At 41.4% G+C, this 14,829-nt stretch overlaps 3 protein-coding genes across 3 annotated transcripts; 1 reads left to right on the top strand and 2 right to left on the bottom strand.

The window, feature by feature from the left end:
- Positions 1 to 44: 44 nt before the first annotated feature.
- Positions 45 to 4,698, top strand: LOC115673317 (uncharacterized). The gene is made up of 10 exons (XM_030595454.2): positions 45 to 290; positions 428 to 476; positions 1,287 to 1,393; positions 2,101 to 2,146; positions 2,468 to 2,602; positions 2,727 to 2,816; positions 2,915 to 3,046; positions 3,136 to 3,219; positions 3,353 to 3,417; positions 4,143 to 4,698. Exons 1-10 carry the CDS (start codon positions 178 to 180, stop codon positions 4,327 to 4,329), a joined length of 1,008 nt encoding a protein of 335 aa, XP_030451314.1. The 5' UTR covers positions 45 to 177; the 3' UTR covers positions 4,330 to 4,698.
- A 677-nt stretch (positions 4,699 to 5,375) lies between these two features.
- LOC115673119 (actin-97-like) lies at positions 5,376 to 8,619 on the bottom strand. The gene is made up of 5 exons (XM_030595199.2): positions 8,535 to 8,619; positions 7,249 to 7,318; positions 6,743 to 7,136; positions 5,739 to 6,352; positions 5,376 to 5,640 (listed from the first exon to the last, which is right to left on the bottom strand). The coding sequence occupies exons 2-5, from the start codon at positions 7,306 to 7,308 to the stop codon at positions 5,575 to 5,577; spliced, it is 1,134 nt and encodes a 377-aa protein (XP_030451059.1). The 5' UTR covers positions 7,309 to 7,318; positions 8,535 to 8,619; the 3' UTR covers positions 5,376 to 5,574.
- Positions 8,620 to 10,439: 1,820 nt separating this feature from the next.
- On the bottom strand, positions 10,440 to 13,597 carry LOC115673232 (very-long-chain enoyl-CoA reductase). The gene is made up of 4 exons (XM_030595339.2): positions 13,209 to 13,597; positions 13,015 to 13,054; positions 11,233 to 11,987; positions 10,440 to 10,722 (listed from the first exon to the last, which is right to left on the bottom strand). Exons 1-4 carry the CDS (start codon positions 13,275 to 13,277, stop codon positions 10,654 to 10,656), a joined length of 933 nt encoding a protein of 310 aa, XP_030451199.1. The 5' UTR covers positions 13,278 to 13,597; the 3' UTR covers positions 10,440 to 10,653.
- Between the last annotated feature and the right edge of the window lie 1,232 nt (positions 13,598 to 14,829).

Raw genomic sequence — 14,829 nt, 5'->3', positions numbered from 1 at the left:
GTTTTCAAAAGAGAAAGACCTACATCTACGAAGTTACACGGAGATCAGAAAGATGAAGGGTTGAAGTAATGTTAAACTCGCCAAAACTCTGACCAAAACTGCATTGAATCATCATCGTCGTCAACCTTCATCCTCCAGTACCACCCAGAAGCGGAGCTCAAAGCATACCGACGAAAGATGGGATTTTTATTCACGGCGGCCGAAATCTTGATCTCGTTTCTCTGCATTTTGCTCCTGGGTTTGCTCTCGGCGGTCGCCCTTGAAGCCTACCGGAGGAGGCACAATCACGCGTACGTTCGATCTCGGAAATGCCCCTCGCTTTTTTTGATTAATTCTCGAAGTTTTCAGGATATATATATGGTTCTTGATTTGGTAGCGAGCCGCGCTTTTGTTTTTTGCTCATGAATCTTGTTCTGCTTTTGTCTAGACATCTGGAAGCTCCTCCGGTGTTCGAGGATCCGAATTCGTTGAAGAAGGTATCGTTTTTGGATTTTTGGGCGTGTTCATCGTACATGGGGGGATGGGTTTCTCCTTGCGTAAAAAAGATTGATGCTTGGGCAATGGTTCGCTTGTGGGTAATGCACGCCGAGGTTGTGCACGTGTTTGTGGATTGAGTCGGCCTTAGCAGAAATCAAAGAGATTTTCGATAGGTCAACCGATTGGTGCGACGCGGGCCGAACGGTGAATGGAATGTTCTCGTATTTGAGCTGTGCCACCTATCAGTTTCATCGAAAATGACTTTTGAACTGCACGGAACCGATAAGGGCTTTGCATTTCCAAAGTCCTTTCTGAGATTTTTTTGCTGTTGCAGTCATCTGTTCAATAGAATTGATAATGCCTGCTTACTTTGGGATCTTGGCTGATTTTACGTTGAGGTTTTTACCACCTTCAGAAGGCAATTCATAAAGCCTCGCTTAGAATTAGGATTTAATTGCACATTCTGACACATAATTCAGATCACATTAGTTCAGGCTCCCTCATTTTATCACTGATCAGTACTTGTTGCCTTGATTATTGTAATCCATGTTCTGCAAAGGAAGCTTCACCATGTGGTTAATTTGCTGCCATACTGGAAAAACTTTATAATAATGCTAGATTTTGGTGCCAGAACATGATAACTACCGGTTATAAGCCGTGAGGGAAAGGCAAAGTCTGAAACATGAATACAATCCTTTAAGGAATTAAATCTTGGGAAAGTAGTCGGTGAATCATCGGCCAAGATAAAGTTAAATGATTGACCTGTGAATTCTTGGCAGATGCTGACTTCACTTAAAATGCTTTTCCAGGTTCAATGTCCCTCTATATTCGATCCTGCAGAAAAATATATCTCTCTTATAGTTCCTGCATACAACGAAGAGCATCGACTCCCTTCAGCTATTGATGAGACCATGAAGTAAGTTAAACCGACAACTCTATGCTAATCTCCTTATGGTAGTAGATGCAAGCTGGGGAACCCTTTCCTACATTCGCCAAATATGAAGTTCTTTTAAATAGTTTTTTCTCAACCGGATAAACTTTTTGCAGTTTTGATCTTTTAAATTTTGATGTCGCATCATCCATTCGCCTCATAATGGGAAAGGCTCCTTTGACTGTTGAGGATACTAAAATCCTTTTCGGGGTAGCAAAGGGATCTGAATGTGTATAACTATGTTCATGTGTATGATTGTGAGACACTACAGTAAAATAGAACTGTAAGAAGGGAATTACGCTAATTGCTGATGGAAAACCAAAATTGTTCTTTTTTCTACTGAACCTCTCAATTAGGAATCTATGTTTGGTTTGGAAGCTGATAGCACATTATTGTACATGGACATTTCTTCAAATTGATTAGTGATTGTTTTCTAATATCCAAGTAGGAGTTCTAGTCTTTGTTCAGGCAAATGCCCCGAATCTAGATCGGCGGAATGGTATTACAAGAACTTGCAACTCCTTTCAAATCCTTTTCCCCTACATGTTTTCTTTTCCTCTTTGTAATCATAATTGTTTTGGGGTGCCACATCTCAATATTTGCTTTACACTTTATGAATTTCCTAGTAGGACTGCTCATATTGTCTATGGGCTCAGTCAAGCAATATAATTCTTGCCTTCTTCTGTATTCAGTTATCTTCAGCAACGTGCGGCAAAGGACAAGTCATTTTCATATGAGGTATTTCTCCTGCGTAGATTAACCTTCTATAATCTAACGTCAATCAGATATTCTTGGCCGAATATCAAGCAGAAAATTGCCTACTTTAGTGGCACGCCATTGTTCTCAGTATGATTCTTTTGGTATGTATGAGCAGTCTTGATGATCAAGCATGATGTAGATTAGTTGGATGAGTATTTGTACATGTCAAGGACAATCTAGATTATATTGTATCTCGCTTTGGATACACTTTTGGACCATTTTGTGCTGCATATTGAATATCCAGTTATTTGAAAAAAAAGGGACCTTGTTTTACATCAGTTATACTCCATCTCTGAATAGGTCATAATTGTTGACGACGGGAGTAAAGATGAAACCACAAGAGTAGCATTCAACTTTGTGAAAAAGCATACGGTGGACAATGTCAGAGTCATCCTCCTTGGTAGAAATCATGGAAAGGGAGAGGCAATTAGAAAAGTGAGTTATATCTATCACATGCACTTACGTGGCTAATATAGCTCGAGGCATTATCAGGTTACTAATCTGTTTGTAACCGCAATTGATCGAAGTTCTTTACATCTGTGAAAGCATTGTAAAACAGGGAATGCTTCATGCCCGTGGTGAATTGCTTTTAATGCTAGATGCTGATGGGGCAACTAAGGTTAACAACCTTGAGAAACTAGAAAATCAGGTCAGTATAAGCTATGATTAACCAGACTGAGATCTTTCTAGGTATTTTGTGAAAGATAACCGAAATAATTTAGAGATTGTGCTTCTCTTGCCTGTCAGATTCATGTAGTTGCCAGACAGGACTTCCATTATGGAGATTCAGCGAGTAATGATTCAAGTTTCAGAATATCTGATATTCCTATTGCTGCATTTGGTTCTCGTGCACATCTGGAGGAGAAGGCTCTGGCTACAGTTAAGTCAGTCTCGAGTTTTCTTCCTCCTCTTTCAGACTCTTCTTTTTGAGTTTGTAGTTAATTTTAAAGATTTTGATAATGTTTCAGAGGAAGTGGTACCGCAACTTTTTAATGAAGGGTTTTCATCTCGTGGTGTTATTAACTGCCGGTTCTGGAATTCGTGACACACAGGTACTAGTTCATGATAACAGTTCTCTCCTCCCCCTCCAGTTTGTCTCACTGACGGTGCCTTTATTGTTAAACTCTTTATGGGTTTCGCTGAATGTCCATACCTCATCACTACATGAAATTTTACTTGTCACAGTGTGGTTTCAAGATGTTCACAAGGGCTGCAGCACGGAAGCTTTTTGCTAACGTCCGTTTGAAACGGTACTTTTCATTTTAATTTCTCATCTCTTAATGTGTTTCAAGCCACTTCCTTGGCCGTGCTCTTGCAGGGTGGTGAGATCCTTAACATTATTCTTGACACTCTTTACTGCTTTAGCCAATTCGAGAGTACATTCATTTGATTCCTCTACCTAATAGAGGTCAATACTCTTTTTGCGAGTCTTAGTCTATTACTTATAACTGAATCTAGTCAAACTTCCCTACAAAGATCTTAAGTGCTATACGGAAGTTCAATACCATGTTTTAATAGTCAAATTACATCAAAATAGAGTGGTTTGACCTGTGAGATTGAATGGCATTTTCATATGTAGATGATGTGTCATAACTGCTTGCATAATCAAAATTTTCATTCTAGGTTAGAACAAATAGCGATAGTAATGTACAAGACATGGCACACCTGCAGGTCTTGATGAGAACTTCAACATTGCATTGCTTCGGTTTCCTCAATTCCCCTTTGAAATCACATTTACATAGCATAAGATTTTTTATGTTCTACCTTTCATTTTTTACTGTTTTGAGGCTTCTTTCCTTAACTCTTAGAGAATTCTCTAAGCACACATCCACAAACAAAGCATCCAGTCATTCTATGTATAATGCCTGTTTAACAGCCTGTTAGTTCTATAATTAATTGCGCGCCCTTAAACATGTGAGTGACCACTCTGAAAGAGAAACTGAAAAAGGAAAAACTTTGGGTGGGATTTATGCAGGTGGTGCTTCGATGTGGAGTTGGTTTTCCTGAGCAAATGGTTTGGCATCCCGATGATCGAGATATCTGTCAATTGGTCTGAAATTCCTGGGTCAAAGGTGAACTTGTTAAGCATTCCAAATATGCTTTGGGAGCTTGCGCTCATGTCGGTGGGATACAGGACCAGAATGTGGAAAATCCATAGTTGAGCCTTTCTTTTGTCGACCGACCTTCGCTCTAGCACCAAACCACTCGAGCAGGTTGTTGCAAAGGCTGTGGAGAACCTTATAGAGCCATTTTGACGTTACACGCCTTAGGAAGATGCATCTGAACTTGAAAAGATGCTAGTATATTTTGATCTCTTTCCATGTACCCGATCCAATAGGCTAACACTAATGGTTCAAGTTTGACAAAATGATTGGGGGCGTTGGCTATGTTTTCAGATTATTTACCCTTTTGCAGGAAACTGGAATGTTTACCATCGTAGAGAATGAATACTTACCGTCCTCAGAGACCGTAGGGATGTGTCCTTTGAAAAATTCCTTTTGATCTCTAGAATGGATACGACTTTTCTATTTTGCACCTGTTTTAGGTTAATTCAATGTCTCGAGTGCTGGCAGAAACCGCAGGAACAGGATTTGTACGATGCTTCTAGGAAAAGCAGGATTTGTACGATTGCCATCATGAGTACATGAGGTCGATCAGGAATCACATGTCCACATCATTATGGTGCAATATTGTCTCCTAGGAACTCCTTGAAGGGAAGGGTTCAATATCTCTAAACTTCCACGGATGCGAAAGCTTATAATCACTTCACTTGCATCTTCAGAGCTCAACGTATTGACTTCGATGTGTCCCCGATCAACTCTATTTCAAGCGAATGCCGAGATGCGTGCCCCCATTTTCTCTGTTTTTGCCAAAATTTCTCGGCTCATAATCCATTCTTTGCAAGTTTTTTCAAACTAAAAAATCAGTTTGATGAACTCACTAGAGTTGGGCATTCAGTTCAGTCAAATACAGATAAGGAATGACACCAAAATGTCCATCCGCTACGAACCGATAAATATAGGTGAATTGAACCTCTCTTCAAACACGAAGACCTAATGTATAAGCACCTTTCACTCCCAATACTAGATGACCCATTTCATCATTTGAAACTCTTCGCTCCTTCTGTTTAGTTTATACTCCGAAGAAACAAGCATACACCAAGAGGGAAAAGGGGTTGTTGGGCTTACAGAAGCCGCGCACAGCAATATAGAGAGATCCCAAAATATTAATAATCAAAGAATTCGACCATCCTGGCAATCAAAGTCCTCACCTCCTCAAAAGTCATCACTCCAACATGAGAATAACAAGAAAGAAGCATAAATGAAAGCTAGAAAGAAAGAAATGCAAGTCGCAGTTCTTCCTAAAGTGATACTTCTTTGATCCACAACCCTATTCTCTCAAAATATTTAGAAGCATTTTCTGTGGACTATTGATGGCCCAGATTCATCATACTCTGCCTTCGCAATCCACATCTGCACTCAAAAACAAAGCAAGATCCCATTACTGATTATCTATTCTGACATATTAAAAAGTATCCATGTAAGAGATCAAGGCATGAAAAGCAACAGACCTGCTGGAAAGTGCTGAGAGAGGCCAAGATGGAACCACCAATCCAGACACTATACTTCCTCTCAGGAGGCGCAACCACCTTGATCTTCATGCTGCTTGGTGCTAGCGCAGAAATTTCCTTGCTCATCCTATCAGCAATTCCAGGGAACATGGTAGAACCACCACTGAGGACAATGTTGCCATAAAGATCCTTCCTGATATCCACATCACACTTCATGATGGAGTTATATGTGGTCTCGTGAATGCCTGCAGCTTCCATTCCAATCATGGATGGTTGGAACAGGACCTCTGGGCACCGGAAACGCTCGGCACCAATTGTAATCACCTGTCCATCTGGAAGCTCATAGGTCTTCTCGACTGCAGAGCTAGATTTGGCGGTCTCCAGCTCCTGCTCATAGTCAAGGGCAATGTAAGCCAGCTTTTCCTTCATGTCCCTCACAATTTCACGCTCAGCCGTGGTGGTAAACGAGTAACCACGCTCAGTGAGGATCTTCATCAAACTATCGGTGAGATCACGCCCAGCCAGGTCAAGACGAAGAATAGCATGAGGGAGAGCATACCCCTCGTATATGGGCACAGTGTGACTCACACCATCACCAGAATCCAACACAATACCTGTGATAGTCATTTCAAAGAATGAGTTCCTTTTATTAAGGAAAAGAAAAGAACTTACACACAGCAGGAATTGGGACAGAAGACGACAAACCAGTAAACTAATTACTGAAGATCAGCAAGCAATTACTTCGCAAAAGATTCAAACAATTTACAACTCAGAATCAGAATCCCCTCCAATCCTATCTTCATTAGAGAGAAAGGGTGGGGGGGTGACGGAAGGAAAGGGGAGGCGGGGGGTGTTTTGTATACTGTTCAAGTAAGGGAGCAACTTATAGTTGCAAGATACTCTTCCAGGAACCTTTTGGCAGTTAAATTTACTGAAAAAGAAAATTAAAAAAGATACAAGTTAAATCAATATCTAGTAGTCTTTAAGTAGCAAAAATTGCTCACCTGTAGTACGACCACTTGCATACAAGGAAAGGACAGCCTGAATGGCAACATACATTGCAGGTGTGTTGAAGGTCTCAAACATAATTTGGGTCATCTTCTCACGATTGGCTTTAGGATTCAAAGGAGCTTCTGTTAAGAGAACGGGGTGCTCTTCTGGGGCTACACGAAGCTCATTGTAGAAAGTATGATGCCAAATCTTCTCCATATCATCCCAGTTGCTGACAATACCATGCTCGATTGGGTATTTCAATGTTAAGATACCTCTCTTGGATTGAGCTTCATCACCAACATATGCATCTTTCTGGCCCATGCCAACCATCACACCAGTGTGACGAGGGCGACCCACAATACTGGGAAACACAGCACGTGGAGCATCATCGCCCGCAAATCCAGCCTAAAAAGAAGATTAGGATCAATCACTACAGCGTCATCTTTGGAAACATTTGCATGCACATAAGTTCTCCATATTCGATTATGATAGCTCCAAAACAATAATTCATATCTACCTTAACCATCCCGGTCCCATTGTCACAGACGAGTGGCTGGATATCCTCTGCTTCCGCCATATTCTTCTACCTGATGAGTAAGCAGTATTTATGCTTTTGTCAGCAGAAAGACAAGCGCTCAACTGTGCTTCAAAAGATAAAGACCTAGAAAAGTGCCACCCATTTGATCGAGCTACCAAGGGCAAACGCTAATACGAAACACACATCAGTGCACATCAATGCATCCGCTCAAAACATTCAGACACGTCAAATAAATTCCTTCCATCGGCAGATCATTAGCAAGCCGAAACATCATCAGCCAGCTATAATTAATTCTCCTGAATGAAACAGCACGGCATTGCTTTCTATTCAAACAAAACTCAAGCTTTGTGCGGCAATTGACACCACAAGAATATTTCCAATGGTTCGGTGATCAAACATACAATCAACGAAATCACGGATCTGTGACAAAGCAGAGCATTTAGCATAAGGCAACGACATAAACCAAATGAGCTGAGTATCAGAAAAACCATCCCCGAGAAAATGCTACAGCCAAAAGTTTGATTGAAAATTAGAAAATTCAAGCGCTCGTCAAAGTTACCAATTGGGAAAAAAAGAGAAAGGTGACCAAGATAAAGACGATCTCAACTGCAAATTTTTCACAACCCCATAAATACAATCACCAAAAGTAGCAACAAAAAGAGCAAATCTCGAAGGCCCTTAAGATACGACCGCAATCGACAATTAACCAATCGGTTAACTCCCCCCTCTTCCCTCTCCTCACATTCAATCGGGGACAGATCCACCGCATTTCCCCCTCGAAGCATCTGACTTCTCAGCCGCTCCTCCCCTCGGAAACGACACTCAAGGAGCCAGAGATCAGCTCAGACACCGCAATGCAACCGAAAGAAAAACCCGGGAAAACAACCGAAACCGCAGCGGCGACCTCGCGCGATCCTTATCCAGATCCACCAGCTCGGCTACGCCAACCCCGACGACAATCGAACACACACACGCATACAAAATAAAGAAAGAAAGAAAAACCCATCTCGGAAAACGCCAGGCACCCCCGAAATGAAAGCAATCGCTCGTCCAAATCAACCAGATCCTCCGCGGCACCCAGAGATCCCCCGAAGCGACTGGAGCACCGTAATCGGACAAAAAAGAAATCCCCCAAAAAAAGCGACGGCCGCGCGCGTCGCAGGCCCACGGGAGAGCGCAGATCTAAGCAATCGAAAGCAGATCCACCACCGGAGAAGAAGGTAGAGAGAACGAGATAGAGGGAGAGAGAGAGAGAGAGATTGAACCTGCTGTTGAGAGATGCGAAGATTGCAGGCGAGCGAGAGCGATGACGAGGGGAGTGTTTGAAGAGGGAGGAGGAGGAGGAGGAGGAGCAGAGGGGGTGGTCCGTTGATATATATATATGAAGGGGGAGAGAGCGAAGGAGGGCCGTTGGATTGTACAGCCTGGACTGACGCCGCTCCGTGAATGAATGAGTGGCTCCCCCACCACCACCACCACCACCACCCCCTTTTTCTCCCCCCCTTTTTTCCCATTTTAAAAATTGTAATCGCGTTTTTTCTCCCCTATTTCTTTGGGGGCTGTCCTGACCAATTTAGGCATTGGCATCTCTTTAATTTCTTCTACTCCTCTTCTTATTGCCTCCGTTCTCTATGAGCCTCGGGTTCTTAAGGGGGGATTTTAGTAGTTTTTTTTACTTCAACAAGAACTTTGCATTTTCAGGGCACGGCGTATTAAGAAATTGAGTTATATAGGTGACCGGGAATTTGGGAATTCTCGACGGATCGGTTTTCGAGCTTCGAACGGGCGCGGTCGCAGCCTTCATCTTCTCTCACCGGCGAGCTTTAAATGGAGCAGCTTTAAATGACGACGCGCATCGTATCTTGTTTGGACATTTCTCTCCCTTTTCTGGTCACTCTTAAGATGGATGAACTAGATTCTCTTCTGATATCTTGATAGGCGATAAAACTTAAGATAGGATCACGATTTTCAACGTCGTGCCAATTTGGTCCGTAAAAGTGTTTGGCATATACCCTCTTTTCTTCCTTCAATCTCCACGCAAGGGACCGATCACTTCGATTTCGACATTGCTTTATAAGCCATAAGCACAAACAGAGATTTTGTACACGCCCATTTCATTCCATGCATTTCGCTAATGATTTAGTTGTCTTCATAATCATAAGACAAGGGATTGAATTTACCCTAATATCAGAATAACTGTCACTGAGGACGGTAGCAGCAAGAAAACAACTCTCTGAATCAATTTCTAAGCACACCGCCTGTACGATGATCAGTTGGGCCCAAAGTGGGTAATTACGCCGGAATAATCAGAGGCAATGTGGAGAGTCTCCGGAAGGTGGTCATAATGATGTGTAGACCACGTACGTTAGGACAGATTGCAAAGTAAACAAATCGGCTTCAGCGCTTTTTAGCCTTTAGACAGAAGCAGAGCACCATGTGTTGACAATAAATGGGGACATCAACATGTTTGTATTATCTGTCCGAATGTGGGTTTCGACTGATTACGATCGCAGTTGCGTCATGCACGTGTGCTGAGCTATCCTGATGCTTTATTATCCCATGGTAAGTGTTTGAAAAAGGGGCAAAAGAAGGATGGCTTTTTGATCTGTGAATGTGGCTCAATGATGATGATGAATATGGCTTGCTTCGAAAGGTGTCTTGGATCTGGCATTGCCAGTAGTACCGAACGTCATCATCAGTCCCTAGTGTTTGCCCATCTTCAGCTTTTGGAATGTGATGGACATGACTCGACATATATGCTGAAATGATTACTGTAGTGAAGTCTGAATTGAGCATAAGGCTCAAAATTTTTAGTGAACAGCTTCCTCGACATGTGCAAATCGTAGAGACTGAAACTTGGCGAGGAACTAGGGATAAGATGTGGAAGCATGAGTTAGTTTAGTTGATCAAGTCTATTCTATAGCCTGTTGACGGTTTTGTTAGTTAAAGCACAACTTTACCTTATCTTGAATGCACCTATGAACCGGAGTCGACCCTTTATCAGCTTATCAAGTAATCCTCAGAAAGTAATCACGAATAATATCTAACAAATCATGGCCGCTATCACAGTCGATGCTACAAATGATTAATAATGCAAGTTCATCCTAAGGGGCATCATTCTGTGGGAAAAGATGGATAGATGAATAAACATTGGAAAAGGCGATAACATATGAAGATCAATCCAGAACCTTGGCAATGGACAATTGAACCCATAAGGTTCATGCCATTATCCATGTAATCAAAATGAAAGGACAAGTAGAGCAATAGCTAGACAAAACTAATTCAGTTGGATTACAAAGATTGTCTAGGACTGCTGACTAAATAATGAACTGATCCGGAATCGAACCACAACTAAATGGAGATGCTGACATAGCGTTGAATTTCCTACAGGAAGGGAGGTAGGATCACCCAACGCCGTGGATATCTCGGTCTTCCTTCCTTTCCATCGAACAGCTGTTCAACAGGAAATTGTCAAATGCAATGCCAGAAGTACAAAAAATTTAGAGATCACCAATTAGTGATATTCCTAGACTCAACAAACCTATCAACATATACTGATGTCGTATAGGATGCTTATGCATAGACATAACATCATTCATGGAAACTTAGAGCAAGCTTAACATGAACAAATTCAGGCCATGTTCAGCTCTTGGACAAAGCACTAGGTACTTCATGGTAATTTAATTTGTCCTTTAATAAGTGATTATTGTTGACATGTGCCCAGCAGCTCTATATCCCAGCATGATTTCATTAAAACACTTAGAGCACACTTTACTGATACATCACGCTTGGACTCAATAAGTTGAGCTCAAGCAATTCCACACTAGACGAACAGAAAAGTGGTCTACCTAATGAGAATTGACGAGCCTGAGTAGAAGATTAACGTCTAACTTTTCTGTTAATCATGGTGTCTCTGGCAAACATGCAGACATGAAGTGACTTAAGAATGTCAGAAAAACATACCTTCTTCAAGCGGCGATGCTTCGCAAGGGCCCAATTGGTCATGATAAGAGCAGCAACCACAAGGAAGACATACCCAGCAACGGTTTGCGTCGCAATGTTGAAACCCAACCACTGATAAATCTCCGTAGTATAATTTGCACAAGTAACGATGTTGAACAAGAAGCCGCGAGGAATTTGATATCCTCCGTTCCCATCTGGGCTCCGAAGATTCCTCAGCAAGATATGACAATAAAAGTTTGAAACTTGACAAAGCAACGCAAATGCGAATCCAATCTTCATTTGGAGGTCACTAACAGGAGTGTAAAGCGGATGGTTGACATAATAAGCAACGTATGTGCCAAAGCTCCAATAATAGGCACAGTTCCGGAAAACATTAGAAAGGGGCGAGGTTGCATGGCTGAAACGGTGCACGAAAAATGTTTCCATAATTCGTTTGAAGTAGTGGAAACACCAGCAGTACATAGCATAAGTCTGTACAGGGTGGATGATGCGCTCCCCTTCGTAGCCAAAGTAACGGTACACAGGAAAGAAGTAAAAGACGGGATAGAGGATCAAGGGACCGAGGTACTCCCAGAAGAAAAGAGTACGGTAAGAAACCTGTGGTCCAAGGTCCTTGAATACAACAGTTAAATTGGCTGAGTTTCCTTCAGTGTAACTTTCAAGGCTCTTTTTGTAGTTAAGAACGACAGGCTTCTCCTTTGATCCAGGCTGGAGAGGGAGTGTTAGCCGCTGTCTCGAAGGATAGAATTTCTTGGCTGTTGATGCGAGGCACAGGAGCATGTTAACATAGCGATCTCAATTCCAAAACAATCATAGGCAAGTGAACATGAGGGTCTAGGCTAACTGGTTTCCACCAAAATGTGAAGCCAATGTATACATGAGAGAATAAAAGGTTCATTATCCAAATGTGAAGTCAATATATATAAGAGAGAATAAAAAAGGTTCATTATATATACTCATACAGATTGGAAAATAGAAGGTTCATGATCACAGTGAGCAGCCATAATTTGAGTAATCACTGAAGGAGACCTGTGGTGATCAAAAGCACCAGAAATAATGACTTTTCAACTTGGGGTCATGCAAAAGATCTTTATAGGGAGTGATGTCTCCAAAAAGAGGTTTGCTGAAAATTGAAAAGAGTAGAAAAAACTTTCATAAGTCCGGTTATGTCTCACAAACAAGCTATTATTTATCGTCTTCAAAGAGACTCAAGTACTATTTCCCGAGTGCCTTAGGCAATACAATTAGAGAAGGTGCAGAATAGTAAAATGAGTTTCCTTAAGCAAAGATTTCATCCTCTACTTATCCTAAACATGCAGATCTCCATGTCACAAGTGGTCTTCCTGGCGTAAAAATCATATGCGCGCAAATTAAAGGCACATAGATAATTGCAGTTTCTGGTAATTCACCTAATTCATTTCTTATTTGGACATAGATAATTTAGCTAATTCAGGATACCATGATTAACTTTCTAGACAAACGAATTCCACAGGATGAAGACTGTCGCATATCAAAGTTAACATACCAATGCAAAATGAATTTAACCCAGATTTTATAAGTCCAGAGTGGGGAAGTTTTCTTATCTAAGGCATTCCTATAGCAACCGCGTAAAGTTGCCTAGCCTTCCACTAAGAAGGCCGGTCCTTCTAACCCAAACCGCAAGCTAAAATCATGTGCACGTAGAAGCGCACACAATTCGTCAGCCAGTGGAGCAAATAGATACGGCTTAAACAGTGAAAGTAATTCGGATGTTCAACGAGAGAAGTGCGCGAGAGAGCTTACTCCTGCGATGTATCTCCTCCTGCAGATCAGCCACAGTGGCCTGCACCGCAAAATCAAACACATAGCAAATTCAATACTCTAACCGCAAATTCATTCGAATAGACCAATTAGATTGAACGACACTAAAACTTGCAACCGAAATCGAATCTAGCGAATCATTGAGAGATATAGAGAGACTGAGAGTCAGTGCGTACGTAGTCACCGAGCTCGACGCCGCCCTTCACCACTTCCCTGCCACTGCGCGCAACGACGGAGACCTTCATTTTGGGGACAGACCCACTTCACCAAACGGCGAAAAACGACGACCCTTTTGATCCCCTCGGCGATTCGGCTCCAGATCCGCCCAACGAGCTCCAGAACCCGAGGCTCAAAGCGGCAAGAAACGGGGGGGGGGGGAGGGAAGGGTCTCGCTAATGGCTCGTAGCAGGAAGGAAGGGGGGGCGAGACGAGGACGGTGATTTATACCAAAACAGAGAGGGCGATAATAATAAAGGCGGATGGTTGGGGAGGTGGGAGAGCTAACTACTCCCAACTGGCAAACTGGCACTGACCTCGCCTCCTCCTCCTCCTCCTCCTCTGGCTGATGAACCACACGCCATTATCACTGACTTCTTGATAAGGGAAAATGACACAATTAGCCGATGAATTTTGAGTTAATGTGCAATATAGTCCTCCAAATTTTAATTTGTTCAATATGATCCCTGAATATTAATTTAATATATAATGTGATTCATAAATTTTTACTTTGTTCAATGTAATCTCTGAACATATTCAATTTAGTCTCTGCATTATTTTTTTAATTCAAGATCAAGGAATGCATTGACCATTTTCATTTAGTTCAAAGACTGCATTGAACATGTTCAGAGACCACATTAAATATTGAGTTAAAATTTAGATTTTAATTTAAGATAAAAAATTACATTAAACATTTTCATTTAGTTCAAAGACTGCATTGAATATGTTCAAAGACCACGTTAAATATTGAGTTAAACTTCATGGATCACATTGAATAAATTAAAAGTTCGCAGATCAGATTGGGTCAAAGTTTGGAAACTATTTATGTATGTCATTATCTCTTATTTTCGATTTTCCTTTTTTTTAAATAATATTTCTTACTTGCATGACGAGAGAAACGATTTTCACGAAAATGCGGATGTTGAGATCCGTTCTCGAGTCAAGGTCTGATCATTTCAAGAACCAGTCTCAATTAATGTTGTGCTATTTAGTACACTTATAAAATACATTTTTATGGCAAAAGAAAAAAAGCTTGATGTTATGGTTAGGCGGGCTACTCACTACAACAGTCGACCTAATTATTAATTGTTTTCCACTCAGATCCGGACACGTCAACATGGGGGAGCATCGGATTTGGACATGTTAGATGTAATTAAGATAGATAATGGTTTTTTTTCCCTATGATAATTTTGGTTTTCAAGGAGGGATTATTGTACTCATGATGTCTACGTTGCCTTCTCGCATGAAACACGAAATCAAGATGGTCCGTTTGAATGAGTTTAAGACCGCGTGCGAAAGGGACGGCATACTCATCTAATAATTTCTCGAGAAAATAAGGCAAGGAGATCAGATTTTTCCGATCAGAATTGATTAGAGCTTTGCACGAGTTTTCCGCATGGATTTATGATGATTTTCCGTGAATAAGATTTTTGTACACTCGCCCCCTAGAATTTCTTCATGGGAGCAGGTTTTAAAGAACGACACATGTATACTCTTTTTTCTCTATATGATTTCACTTGTTCGTCTTTTAAGTTAAATTGCACTACAACGTTAAAGAAACGTGCAAATTAGGGCTAAATG

The sequence above is a fragment of the Syzygium oleosum genome, unplaced genomic scaffold, assembly GCF_021117445.2.
Source record: "Syzygium oleosum isolate NSW1041296 unplaced genomic scaffold, Sole_v2.1 Sole_v2.02, whole genome shotgun sequence".
In the NCBI taxonomy this organism is placed as follows: Eukaryota; Viridiplantae; Streptophyta; class Magnoliopsida; order Myrtales; family Myrtaceae; genus Syzygium; species Syzygium oleosum.
The sequence above is the reverse complement of the archived record's forward strand: the minus strand, read 5'-3'. Positions and strand labels throughout refer to the sequence as shown.